This window comes from Meles meles, chromosome 5 (assembly GCF_922984935.1).
Source record: "Meles meles chromosome 5, mMelMel3.1 paternal haplotype, whole genome shotgun sequence".
NCBI classification, from domain to species: Eukaryota; Metazoa; Chordata; class Mammalia; order Carnivora; family Mustelidae; genus Meles; species Meles meles.
The window spans coordinates 119,793,919-119,807,861 of NC_060070.1; the positions used below are offsets into that span (position 1 = coordinate 119,793,919).

At 54.1% G+C, this 13,943-nt stretch overlaps 1 protein-coding gene across 2 annotated transcripts; it reads left to right on the forward strand.

Annotated features, from left to right (window-relative positions):
* The first annotated feature begins 1,771 nt into the window (after positions 1-1,771).
* On the forward strand, positions 1,772-13,589 carry TULP1 (TUB like protein 1). 2 transcript variants are annotated; one of them, XM_046005919.1, is made up of 15 exons: positions 1,772-1,818; positions 1,949-2,000; positions 2,375-2,465; positions 2,768-2,923; positions 3,497-3,646; positions 4,485-4,586; positions 4,661-4,780; positions 5,056-5,174; positions 7,844-7,849; positions 7,944-8,114; positions 8,295-8,407; positions 9,298-9,412; positions 9,490-9,588; positions 11,581-11,752; positions 13,351-13,589. In XM_046005919.1, the coding sequence occupies exons 1-15, from the start codon at positions 1,772-1,774 to the stop codon at positions 13,482-13,484; spliced, it is 1,647 nt and encodes a 548-aa protein (XP_045861875.1). In that variant the 3' UTR covers positions 13,485-13,589. The 2 variants fall into 2 exon arrangements, with proteins under 2 accessions (XP_045861875.1, XP_045861876.1); XM_046005920.1 differs by lacking the exon at positions 2,768-2,923.
* Positions 13,590-13,943: the final 354 nt, after the last annotated feature.

A 13,943-nucleotide genomic window follows, 5' to 3' on the forward strand; every position in this document is an offset into this window, starting at 1 on the left:
GGGATAGCCTGCAGTTAGAAAGGCAGGCTGGGGACAGACCAGAGAGAGCCTTTATGCCAACCCAGCCCATTTCAATTCGATCCTTAGACAATAGGGAGCCAGTGAATGTTTTTGAGCAGAGGTGTCAGCTGAAGAAGTGGTATTTTAAGAAGACTGATTAGGGCCCATCTGGACCAGGTGGACCAAGCAAGTGGAAAACAAAAAGCCTGACTGTTTCATTCATAGCCCTTCTCTAACCCTTGTGATGGCGTAAAACATGCAAGGGTTAGGAGTAAAAGCTCTGACAGGAGTCAGATCTGGATTCATGAAGCAACCTTACGATCTGGCTGAACTTGAGCACTCCCTGAGCACTCACGTCACCTCCCTGAGCCTCAGTTTGTCTATCTGTAAAATGGAGATAATCATCTCTACCCTGCCTATCTCACTGGATTCTGGTGCAACTTGAATGAAATAAAAAACTCATTAACTCATTGAAAAAATGAACCCCACTCATGTATCAAGTCGTGTTGTAAATGCTGAGGAGACAGGGATGAAATGGACTGCAGTGAAAAGGGGCACATAATTCCCAATTACCGAGTGCCCACTGCATGCTCCCTTCCACCTGTCATCTCACTGAATCTGCCACAATGCTGGGCTGGAACTCGCGACCCTGAGATCATGAACTAAAACCAAGAGTCGGAGGCTTCACTGACTGAGCCACCCAGATGCCTCCCATCTCGATGAATCTGAACAGTATCCTTACCAGGTTGAGCCCATTTTATAAATGAGGAACTGGAGGCTCAGGGTGGGTAAGTAAGTCACCCAAGGGCCTTTAGGCCTTAAGCGACAGAGCTCAGGTTGCAGGCTCAGGGCTGACCCAATGGGTGAGCCCTGCCTCCTAGTGCTAACCCTTTGAACACATCTGGCTATTTCCAACTTCCAGGCCTCTATCTTGTTCCCTTACCAGGTGACACATCCCACTTTTATTTTTGCCTGTGGAACTCCTTATTCACCATCTTTTAAATTTTAGATGGGGCTTCAGGAAGCCCCCAGGACAGCTGACTGGGATCCCTCCTCTGGGCTTCCTCAGCATTTAACCACACTTCTCCCATGATATTAATCACATCAACACTATATCCTTGGGGGGCACCTGGCAGGCTGAGTTGGTGGAGCACGTGACTCTTGATCTCTGGGTCATGAATGGCTCGTGACTGGGGTCATGAGTTTGAGCCCCACCTTGGGCATAGCGATTACTTAAAAACAAACAAACAAACAAAAAACTATACCCCTGGTCTCTAAACTTTTTAAAAAGCATGTTCTCTATCAGTAAAAAAAAAAAAAAACTTAAGTGTACACCCATACTTAGGCATGTTTCTCAGTAAAGTACTGTGTATACACCTGCTTCTGTCAGTCCATATATACTAAATACCAGCAAACACTGGTTCTTATTTTTTATGAAAAAAAAAAAGATAAATACAGGATCTCTCCAATATTTTCTTCCCACACCCCACCGACTCCTGACAAATGACAAATTGGCACCTGTAAGCGGAGGCTGGGTGGAGGACGGTGGGGCTGGTGGTCTGAGAACCTGGGAGTTCAGCCTTTTCCCGCAGGGGGTGGACCTGGGGTGGGGGGAGTCGTGGGCGGGAGAGGAGCACCTCCCCCAGAGCTTCCACCCTCTGGAGCCAGCGGGAGGTGGGGTGAAGTTGAGCCTGGATTAGCGAGGGAGGGCTGGGAGGCTTCCTAGAGCCGCAGGGCGGGCAGAGAAGGGGTGCGGATAGAGGAAGGCACCATGCCCCTGCAGGACGACACCCTCCGAGAGGTGTGGGCCTCGGACAGGTCCGGAAGTCCCCCCCCCCAACACCACCTCAACCTACCTGAACCCTGGGGAACCCTGGGGGGCCCAGAGGGAGGGGCGGGGGGAGCAGAAAAGGGGAGGAAGACAGACTGATTCCTTTGCTACCTTCAGTGGACACGAGGAGGAAAGCCAAAGCCCGGAGGTCCAGCCGCGCCTGAAGCAGGTACGCGCCACCCCTGCTTGGAAAGGAGGCAGGGAGAACCCGCCATTGCGTGTAAACCCACGCAAGGGAGGGGATCTGGGAGTGGGTCACGTCCTCCTCAGCAGCGTCTAGGGGTTGCTTCCTTGTAATTTTTGCTTATTTGTTTTTTTGAGGGAAGGGGTGTTTTGGGGCATGGGATGTCCAGGGGAAGAACTGGGACTTTGCGGTTTGGACGTAGCCATGATGCATGGGAGAGGGTCACCGTTCCCCACCCCAAGAAGACAACTGCGGTTCCCCTCCCGATAATCCGCGGTTATTTCTGGCGGCTCAAAGGATTAGAGGGTCACGGGCAGCCCTCAGAGCCCTCCTTTCCTTCTTCTCCCCCCACCCCGAAGCGACCGGTCAAGGGGCAGAAGTTGAGGAAAAAGAGGACGGAGGCCCCGGAGTCCCCAGGCCCTAAGGGATCCAAGCCCCGGAGACCTGGAGGCGGGCTGGGAACCGAGCCCGGGAGCGCTCCCCAGGGTGAGGGACGCGGGAGGGGTGCGGCTGAGTCCTGGGGTCCTGGGGGTGGGGACAGTGAGGGGGGACCTGGAGGGGTGGGAGCGGGCTGGGGTGGAAGCGGGTAGGGGCTAGGAGGGATGTATGAAAGCCAGGGGATGGGGTGCGAAAGTGTAAAGAGCGCCCAGGGGGACCCCCACGGAGAGGAACCCGAGGAGGGCTGGGTCCGGGGCTCGGGCGCCGTTGGAGGAGGTGGTCCGGCCCTGCCTGATGCCCGCCTCTCGGCTCAGCCGGGCGGAGGGGGAAGCCGCGGGAGGATCCGGCCCCGCAGCCCCCAGAGGCCCGGCCGCCGCGCACCGTCTACGCCAAGTTCCTCAGGGACCCCGAGGTCAAGCGCGACCCGCGGGAAACCTTCCTGGTAGCGCGAGCCCCGGACGCGGCTGACGGTGAGACAGGGTCGGGCGGGGAGGCCGGGAGGCGGGCGCTGGGGAGAAGGCGCAAGGTGGCCACACGGGAACCGCGACAGGGAGGCGAAAAACTCGGGGAAAAAACCTTCCCTGCTCTGGCCTTCTCTTAGAGTCAGAAAAGAACCTTATTCTCTTGTTCTTTACTCCGTTTTCCAGATGGGGAAACTGGAGCAGTTAAGAGTTTTGCCTTTAACTACAGCTAGGGGCCGGAGGTTGCCCAGATGGGTCCGGCTGGAGGCAGAAAGGGACAAGGCCAGGGAGAAGCAGAGGGTCCTGGAGGGGACAGAGAGCCTTACAGAGAAGGGCATTTCCCCCAGAACAGGATTGCCAAGTCCCTTGCATTCCCCCAACCCCAGCTCACTGCCCTGAACAGCTTAGGGTGTCACCCCCAGGGTTTGAGGAAGGTGCTGGAACTGTGTTCCTTCTCCTGTTCCTGTTCCAGAAGGGGAGCCTCCCCCACCACGACCGCTTCCCAACAATGGGGGGGGGGGGCTGGGCTCCCAGATAACGGGGCCTACGCCAGCCCCCATTATGAGAAGTTTCTACCTATAGAGGATGAAGAGGAATCCGATGAGGACCAGGAAGAGGAAGAGGAGGCAGAGGAAAAGAAAGAGAAAACCCCTCTGCCACCCAAGAAGCCTCCTAAAGAGAAGACTCCTGCGGGTATCAAGGAGAGGAAGGCCAAGGCCAAGGGACAGAAGGGTGAGTGTTGAGGATACAGAGGGAGCACACAGACTCGGAAAAGTAGCCTTGCCATCAGGAAGTTACCCAGTACCTGGATGCAAGAGTTTCTCTGGTGTCTTCCCCATGATGGTCCTTAAGTACTTAGATCACTGTGTATCCACCGTCCCCCCTCCCCCACTGCCTGCCCAGGGGGCTCTGTGAGCCAAGGAGGACAGAGGATTTTAGTTTTGTGTCTACGGCCATACCACCCTGAACGCGCCCGATCTCGTCTGATCTCGGAAGCTAAGCAGGGTCGGGCCTGGTTAGTACTTGGATGGGAGGATTTTAGTTTTGTGATTTCTTTAGGTTTTTTTATAACTCAATATAAATTATTGTTATAATTTTCATAAAAGTATCAAAGTGATTACGGTGCAAATCAGTCAATGAAATAAATGCTGCCATGGCTCCCTGGCCTGGGCTGTAGGTACCGCAGGCTGGTCTAAAGGGGGAGAGGGAGCTAGGACCTTGGGCCTCTGTGGGAGGGACAGTGCGCTGTCTGTAGCACCTGCTGGAGGAGGTCTTCTGGGGGAGATGGGGTGGGAACGGGGAATCAGAGGCTCAGTTAGAAGGCCCAGCATTCATTCATTCATTCATTCATTCATTCATTCATTCATTCATTCTGTAATGCCTAGGAAGTTCCTGGTATTTGTCCTGCCCCTTATGGACTCGGGATTAAAGCACAACGAGCAGAAGACAGATCCGGGGCCCTTGTCAGGCCTTCAGCCTCCCTGGGGACTGAAGGAATGATGAGTGGGTTGGAAGGCAGCCTCCAGGCCCAACAGGCTCTTCTTTGTCTAACCCCTCCCTCCATTTCCAGGGGACCTGGGAAGCCCTGTCCCCCCAGCCAAACCTCTGCGCATTAAGAAGAAGGAGGCACCAGCGGGGGAGGGGCCCAGGATGAGAAGGACGAAGAAGAAAGGTGAGACTGGTCTCCGGAGGAACTGGGGACTCTGGGTGTGGTGGACTGTGTCTCCTTCACATCCACCCACACAGGGTCTGGGGAGACTGACAGGGACCCCTCAGGGAGCCCGGCCGGAGTGAGAAAGAAGACTCCAGCAGCCTTGTTTCTGGTCCGGGAAGAAGGCTCAGCTGATAAAGCTCTGAAGAAGAAAGGTGGGTGGCTGTGGTCCTGGGGGTGGGGAGCTGGGACGCAGGGAAGCAGGGTTGGGTGAGGAGCAGGCTCTGGGGTCAGATGACTGGACGGCCATCTTGCTCCCCACTTGAATAGCTGTGTGGCCTCAGGCAGGTATTTTAGCCTTTCTGAGTCTCTGATAACAGTAACACGGAATACTCTCTTGTATTTGTGGGGAGGGTCCAAGCAAGACGCGGGTGTTCGTAGTGCTCCGCAGGGTCAGGGGCTTACAGGCTTGCTCCCCCTCCATGCCCAGGCACTTCCAAAGGCCCAGAAGAGGAGAGGAAGGAGGACGAGGAAGAGGAGGAAGAAGGGGCAGCTGTGGGGACCAAGAACAGCAATCAGAAGGGCAAAGCGAAAGGAAAAGCCAAAAAGGTTGGGATCCAGAGGGGAAGGGGGCTGAGGCCCCTTCAGGGAGCAGGGGCCTGGGTTTGGGGGACTAGAGTATGGAACCTCGTGGGGTGGGGGAATGGGGCTGGGGTTAGAATCTTAGCTCCCTCCCTGATAACATGATAGGAGGACAAAGGGCACCAGACTTGTGAGAACAGAGAAGGCGGCTGAGGGGTCACTGGGCTGGGATAGGCTCCCTGAGGGCCTGATGTTATCTGGGCTCCAAGCCCTCCCCTCTGCCGCCTAACCAGCAGCCCCAGCCAGAGATGCTCACACAACTGCCACGTGAAGGGACACCCATCTTCTGTACCAGAGAGGTAGAACACACAGGCAGAGCGTGTTCACTGACTGTGTGAGTTGCTAAAATATTTTCACACTATTGCTCTGGGGCCCCAAGTGTTTTCCGCTAGCACACCTGGGATGGCCCAACCTTCTGGCAGCTGAAGGGTTAACACGGGCAGACAGGGGCCTCCAGAACCCTCCTCCAGGCCCACCAGGGTCCATTCAGACCCAGGGGCATTCTCAGGGGCAGAACAGGTTACTAACTATTTTGAATATTGCTCTTCCTCACAAAAAGTACTCAGGCACGAACATGGACAAGCTGGAGTTAAGCAGGAGAGGGAGGCCAAACTGGAGAGGGAAAGGGATGAAAGGCTTTGAGAAACTGGTTTCCACAAGTGGAGAGATCACGCTGAGGGCAGGGCCAGGGTCTGAGCCATGTGGGTTTATTGGTTCATTCAGGAGTGGTCAGGTCTTAGGGGACTGACTCACATTAGCCAACCTCACCAGATACCGATATATATACTGAAAGGCCAGTTTCTTATCTCCCATGGGGAATATAACCACAGTGCCACCTTCTGTACAGTGGGCCCTAGAAATTCACAGCTGTGGAACTGTTTGAGTAAGCTCTGGCTTTCTCCACATCACATTCCAAACATAGTCTTACATTTCCCAAGTTTCTTCAGGAGCAGCTCAGAGTGGAGAGGAGATGCTCCCTGGCCCACGGGCTACGGGCCTGCTCACCAACACCAGCCTCACTTCACATGCTGTCCAAACCTGCCCTCGGAATAAATGACCAACCGCAGCCTATCGGGGATTCCTCGTGGCTCTCCTACAGCCCCTTCTCTTTCCTAGTGGGAAAGTTGGGGTTGGAATCTTGGCTCTTCCTCTTAGGAGAGGGATAGAACATGAGAGCAGAGGACACCAGGTTTGTGGGGTCACCAGGCTGGGCCTAGGCCACCCTAGGGGGGAATGCCACCAAACTGATTCAGAGTTTTTCTATGAGCAAGATAAGCTTATTTATTCATTCATTGTCTTACCTCTGTATTGCTGTCTGAAAAAGCACCCCCCAAAACTTAGTGCCTTAAGAAAACAAACATTTCTTTTCTTAGTTTCTGGAATTCAGGAGTCTAGCAGGAGCCTAGCAAGATACTTTGGGCTTGGGGGTCTGTCCCTAGATTGCTGTCAAGTTGTCAGCTGGGTCAGCAGTCACTCGGAAAGCTTGGCTGGAAAGAGAGGATCCACTTTGAAAATGGTTCACTGTCACGGTTGTTGGCTGGGGCCCTCTCCATAGGGTGGCTTGAATGGTCTAATGACATAGCAGCCAACTTCATCCAGGGCTTAAGAGTGGCCCAAGGGAGACAGCAAGGAGAGGCTACCATATCTTCTATGACCAGGCCTTAGAAATGACCCCCCCCCCCATCACTTGGGCTATATTCCATTGGTCAGAGAGACCAAACTCTGATAAGATGTAGAAGGGGGACTACATGACATGTAAATACCAGAAGGCGGGGATCACTGGGCCTCATCTTGGAGGCTGGCTACTACAGTCATTGATATTTACCAAACACTGTAATGATAGCAGTGGCTAATATTCTAGAACACAGCAGTCCATAGCTTTGGCCCCACCTCAGTTCACCCCTTGACACAGTGTCCACATGGAAGGTCTTTCTAAGGCTCTGGCTCTAACAGGTACCATTTAAAGCCCAGTTCCAGGGGCACCTGGGTGGCTCAGTGGGTTAAGCCTCTGCCTTTGGCTCAGGTCATGATCTCAGGGTCCTGGGATCGAGCCCCACATTGGGCTCTCTGCTCAGCAGGGAGCCTGCTTCCTCCTCTCTCTGCCTGCCTCTCTGCCTGCTTGTGATCTCTCTCTCTCTGTCAAATAAATAAATAAAATCTTAAAAAAAAAAAAATAAAGCCCAGTTCCACTTCTTACTAACTGTGTGGACTTGAGCAAATTGCTTAACCTCTCTGAGCCTCAAATTCTTCAGTAAATTTGGACAACGACTTCAGGAGTTACCTAAGGGAAATGAATTAGTTAATATTTGGAAGATACTTAGAGCAAAGCCCAGCACATTGGTAGACTTTATATGAGTGTTTGTTAAATATAGAGATGAAGTAAGGTCTCTTCCGGGTATCCAGCCCCAACCTCTGCATTTCTCTGGTGAAAAAACTGAGTCACACAGTGTTTCAAGTGAAAGATGACCGAGTTAGTGGTGGAACCAGGATTTGAACCCAAGCTGTCTTGCTCCAGAGCCCAGGCTCTTAACCAGAAGCCAAACAAAATAATAATGAAGTGCCAAACTCCCCAGAGCCTGGGGAAGTGTGGGGGCCCAACCCACTGTAGCTGGCCCGTCTGTTCTCTTCCCACACAGAAAGCGGTGAGTTGTCTTGTTTGTGTCCCAGCACTGGGGACCTGCTGAGAGCAGGGGAGCCAGTGCTTCTGGGCCTGATACACGCTCTGCCCCAAACCAGAAGGAGGAGAGAGCCCCATCCCCACCCATGGAAGTGGATGAGCCCCGGGAGTTTGTGCTCCGGCCTGCGCCCCAGGGCCGGACAGTACGTTGCAGGCTGACCCGGGACAAGAAAGGCATGGATCGGGGCCTGTATCCCTCCTACTTCCTGCACCTGGACACGGAGAAGAAGGTGGGTAGGGGGGAGGCGGCAGGGGAGACAGACTGTAGGTGTCAGCACCCAGACTCGGGGAGCGGGGGTGTGGGGGGCTTGCCTAGAGCCCAAATGCCAGGGGGTGGGAGTCCAACACAAACAGGCCTTCCTTTTCCTCTCACACGCCTCCTTCCTTCACCTGTGTCCCCCTCTCCCCAGGTGTTTCTCCTGGCTGGCAGGAAGCGGAAACGTAGCAAGACGGCCAATTACCTCATCTCCAGTGACCCCACCAATCTGTCCCGAGGAGGGGAGAATTTCATTGGGAAGCTGAGGTGGGGCTGGGAGGCCCGGGGCCATAAGAACGCCACAGCAAGTCGCTTCCGTCTCCCTGTGCCTGGCAGTGTCCGCCACAGTGGGCACTCTAGAAATGTCCCCTGCCCCAGGGCTTCCCACACGTGAATGTGCACAGATCACTTGGAAGCGTTGATAAAATGGCCCAGTGGGTCTGGGTGTGGGGCAAGATTCTTCATTCCTAACAAGCTCCCAGGTGATGCCCAGGCTGCTGGACCAAGGACCTCACTTGACGTAGGTCATAAAGTCCATGAGGGCAGGGACGGTCGGTGCCTGTCTGGTTCGTGGTTGAATTCCCAGCACCTGGTACATAGTAGCAACTCAATAAAACATTTACTAAGTGAATGCATAAACAAATATCCAGCACCTACCCTGTGCTGTGTCCCCCCATGTATCTCATCTAATCTTCACTGCACATCTGAGATATAAGGGCAAGTGGGACCCCCGAGTCACGCCTTTTTTCTTATATTTATATACTTAACAAACGCTTATGAAAGGCCTACCTATGTGTCAGGCATCGTTCTAACTTCCAAATATGAATCCATTTAGTCCCCTTCTTGACCAAGTGAGGTAGATACTGTCATTAGGCCCATTTTACAGAGGGGAATGTTGAGGCTCAGAGTTTAGCCTGCCTAGGGTCACGCAGTGAGAGATGGAGCTGAGATCTGAAGGTTGTCCAGTATCCTTCCAGATCCAGCTTCTAAAAAGACCTCATGAGGAGCGCCTGGGGCAGGGGACAAGAGTTGCTCTGTCCTAAGACACCCATACCCTTGACACAGGAAGCTCTCCAAACTGTCTGGCAGTGAGGAAGGGTCTTGGAGCAGGGGTGTGGAATCCCCCAGCCCCGTCCCCAGCTCTGCCCTGCTTGCAGGTCCAATCTCCTGGGTAACCGCTTTACCGTCTTTGACAATGGGCAGAACCCACACCGTGGAGGAGGCAGCACTAACGTAGGAAGCCTTCGGCAGGAACTGGCAGCGGTGATCTATGTGAGAACCCCCCTGGGCGTGCCCCCGCAGGACACTCCCCTTCACAGGGGCCAGCCTAACAGGCATCTCCCTCCCAGGAAACCAATGTGCTGGGCTTCCGGGGACCCCGGCGCATGACGGTCATCATTCCTGGCATGAATTCGGGCAACGAGAGGGTCCCCATCCGGCCGCGAAATGTGAGCCCAGCACCTCCCTGACGCCTCTCCCTGAGGATCCTGCTCCCACATGACCCACTCATGACCCAATCCTGGGGTGCTGGGGGGGTTGTGAGGGGCTCAGGTTGCCCATACCCAACTTCCTGGGCACATTCATTCATTCTGGAAACTCGTGGGATGAATTAGGGGGTTTTGTAATTGAATTCACTGAAACAAATACAATGGTTATTTTTTTCAGTGTATACCACATCATCCATTATATATTCATTCACTGAATGAATTGCATATTGTGTATATTATACTATCTACCTTCAGTGTATAATGAGTGCTGATTATTAATCTAGACAACTGGAAGACATCAGGGAGTAAAAAAGATCTGCCTTCATGAAGCTGGCATTCTAGGGGAGGAGACAGACCAGACCGTAGGCAATAATTGTGCAAATAAGTAAATTGTGTAGAATGTTAGAAAGTCACAAGTCATGTGGAAGAAAGAAAAAGAGTGGTGTTGAAAAGGTGATGTTTAAGCAAAGACCTGAAGGAGGTGAGGGAGCAAGCTGACGGATACCTGGGGAAAGAGCATCCAGGCAGAGGGAAGAGCCAGTGCAAAGGCCCTGAGGCAGGATGGTGTCTGGTGGGTCTGAGGTGAGAGGTGAGGGTTGAGTTGCAGATAGGGCCTGTATAACTGGTTTGTACTCGCAGAAACAGGAAGCCACAGCAGGGTTTTCAGGAGTGACTTGATTTGCCTTTTATTTTAAAAAGCAAAGGTTGCTTGTTTGTGTGTGAGGTCTAAGGTAAGAGGGAGAGATGGCCCAGGGAGAGGTGGCCTCCTTCAGTGTCAGTCCCTCCCTCTGCTCCTTGGCACTGTGGGTCAGTGAGTCCAGGACCGCAGAGACAGGATGACTGGCCTGCTCCATACCCGTAGTGATGTCACTACTTACAATGAAAAATAACACCCGTCAGCTGATCACTCATCCTCCATGCTGGCAAGTCACACCATAATCAGAGGCTCAGCCAACCCATGAGGCATGAGGCATGGAAGGCTCTAGTCTCCAGGACCTGTGGGGTCCTACAGCCGCTCCTTCAGGCCTGGACTAAACACACAAAAGCTCCAGAGGCAGTGCCTCCCAGGTGTGTTTGGGCCTGGTGAGAAGTCCCCAGGGCCGTTCCGGGTAACTTCATCATTTCACCATCCATCAGAACAATCCGACATTTCCTGAGCATTCACTCTGGGCTGTTAACTGATCTGAGTAACATGCCATGCACTATTACCTTCCTTAATCCTCACAAGACCCTGTTGTGTGGAAAACTGAGGCACGGAGCTGTCAATAAAATATGATGCCTTCCCTTTAAGTATCTAATTCTGCTTATGACAGTGTAGTGGGAGAAACAGTAAGAGCAAGGTGTTACGGAGGGAGCCTCGAGCTAAGACATCTAAATCGGACACCAGGTCAGGGAGGCTTCTCAGGGGTCATGATCTTGTGCCGACTCACTCTAAGCCATGATGGGACCAGTGCCAAGGTAACTGGGGAAAAAAGCATCTCAGGAGCGCTATCCCATAGACACCACTCCTTCCTTTGAGAAACTCTCTTCTGGGACATCTTATTTTAACCGCTGTTCACCTGTCCATCTCCCCACGCGCAACTGTGAGCTCCTTGGCGAACCTAGCCTGTTTGGTGCCTTCTTGTGATCAGGTGCCAGCATGCCTGTTCCGAAGGCCCACTGGGGGGTCAAGCACATGGACGCCTACTGGGGGCCAAGTGCTACTTCCCAACCCTCCACTTTGACATCCCACAGCGAAACCCCATTCTCACAGAGCTCCACCCTGCCCACAAGGACACCACAGAGACCAAGTGTCCTTTTGGGGACCCCCCGAATGGATGTCGATGTCCAGGTTGCATACCAGCACACGCACACGAAGGCAGGCCCAGGTCCCCAGGCCCCCTCCCCTCGGTCCTGAGATATCTCGGCCACCCCTAACTGTCCTCTCCCTAACACTCTACTTTGGCAACCCAGGCCAGCGATGGGTTGCTGGTGCGCTGGCAGAACAAGACGCTGGAGAGCCTCATTGAGCTGCACAACAAGCCACCTATCTGGAACGAAGACAGCGGCTCCTACACACTCAACTTCCAAGGCCGAGTCACACAAGCCTCGGTCAAGAACTTCCAGATTATCCATGCCGATGACCGTGAGTATCTGAGGGCCCAAGCTGGGCTGTTCCCCACCACCTCCAGGACCCTGACCCTCCCTCGGGCCTTTCCCCACCACCTGGCTGTCTCTTTCTCTCTCTCTCTCTCACACACACACACAAATGTGAACGGGTGTGCACAAAGCTGTCCTTGATCTCTGGAGCCAGAACATCTAAGAAAGTCACTCCCTCCGGCAGGGCCATTGACAGCATGCTCCCAGAAACCTCCGATATTCCAAGCAGTTGTCTTGGGGCTCTCTGTCCCAGGCCTTCTTTCTAGCACTGACTAGAGCCTGGGGTGGATACTGGGATATTCTGGGTAAGAAAGACTATGCTGAACGGAGAGTTAGTCTGCTGGGGCTTGAGAACCACTCAAAGAGGCTGCTGAGGCTCAGAGAGGACGGCGCCTTCCCCAGAGTCTTTCAGCAACTCCAAAAGGTCCCACTGGCCATCAGAATTTATTTCACAGATACTCAGAGCCTCCTATGTGCTAGGTAGGCACTGTTCTCTGGACCTTAGTTACTGAATCATTAAATCTTTCAACAACTCTGTCCCCCCAATACCTGAGGAAGGTATTATTATTGTCCCTACTTGGCAGATGAGAAAACTGAGGCTCAGAGAGGTCGTACAGCTGTAAGAGGGAGAACTGGCATGAGGACCCAGGTGGTCTGGTTCCAGGGCCCCAGCCCCCAACTGCTTCAAGATGGCTGCCTTGCAGGGCTAGGAATTATTCATCAAGCATCTTTGAATGCCTACCCTATTGTCCTCTCTCAAGTAAGGTCAAAGGCCTGCCCTCAAGGAGTTAGGGAAACAAGATATGCCCAGAACACAATTAAATAAAAATGTCCCTGTTACAGGCCTGGGGGACAGGTTCCCACTAGGGTGAAGAAGTTTGGGATGGAAAGGTATCTCCCAAGGGACTATGGGTTTCCAGGATTGGCTGACACCGAGCAACTTCTCCATCCCCCACTCCATCCTAGGGATGTGTCCCCAGTGTCACCTGTCCCAAGGCCTTAGAAAACTGCTCTCCAGATCACATTTCTGGTGGAGCCTGGTCTGCAGAGATCAGGGGTATTTTTAGAAACTTCCTGTTCCTATGGATGCTGGGGGAGGTGTTGGGACTGGGGCTGCGAACCTGGACCAGATATGGGATGGGGCTGAGTGGAGCCACTCAGTAAGGTGGGGACTCGAGGGCTAGTGAAGGAGGATAGAGCCTGGCAGTCTAAGATGGGACTTTGGGGCTGGGGATGGGAAGAAGGAATGAGGCCGCAGCTACTGGAAAAGGATTCTAGGCTGGGGGAAGTGTGACAGGTTCCTATATTTAAGTGCCTGGCGAACACAGGGGCCTGGGTGGCAGAAGATAAGGCAGGGTCCCTGCCCTCAGGGGCTTACAGTCAGAAGGCTGGTCGAGCTGCAGGTGGGGCCAGATGGGCCAGATAAGAAGGGGTGGATGGGTGGAGGGTGAATAATTGAGATGGAGGCTGAGGATTAGGGCCCCAAAGCAGAGGAGGGAGACTTCTCCCAAAGGTGAGGACACTGCCTGCCAGGATTGGGACCCCAGGAAATCTTGCCCCCCGCTTCCCTGTCTGTGTCCATAGCGGACTACATCGTACTGCAGTTCGGGCGCGTGGCCGAGGACGCCTTCACTCTAGACTACCGCTACCCGCTGTGCGCCCTGCAGGCCTTCGCTATCGCCCTCTCCAGTTTCGACGGGAAGCTGGCCTGCGAGTGACCCCGGCAACCCCCAGCGCCCGCCAAGGGTGGGGGAAAGGATTCAGTGGAGGCCCGCAGGGTCCGTTCGCCAAAGCCCCCACTGAAGACTCCTCTCTTGTCCGGGGTTGACCCCTCACTGTCTCCGAGTGACCTCCATCCGCTCCCCAGCCTGGCACAGGCCGAGGCAGGGGAGGAGCTCAGACGGCGGTCCGACAGAGATGAAGAACATCTGGAGTCGGGAGCCGCACATCTGGTCGCAGAGCTAGCCTGCGCCGCTTCACCAGCCGCCCCCCTTCCCCGCCCCGCGCCCCAGTCACTTCCTGTCCAGGAGCAGTAGTCAGTGTTGTTTTAACCCCCTCCGGGATCGTCCTAAGGGCTCCGAGGAGTGGGGCGGGCTCGGAAGAGGGGGTAGGTGTTGCGGGAGGAAGACCGGGTACCCACATCCCCAATAAAGCCGCGTCCCAGACCCGGCGTGCAG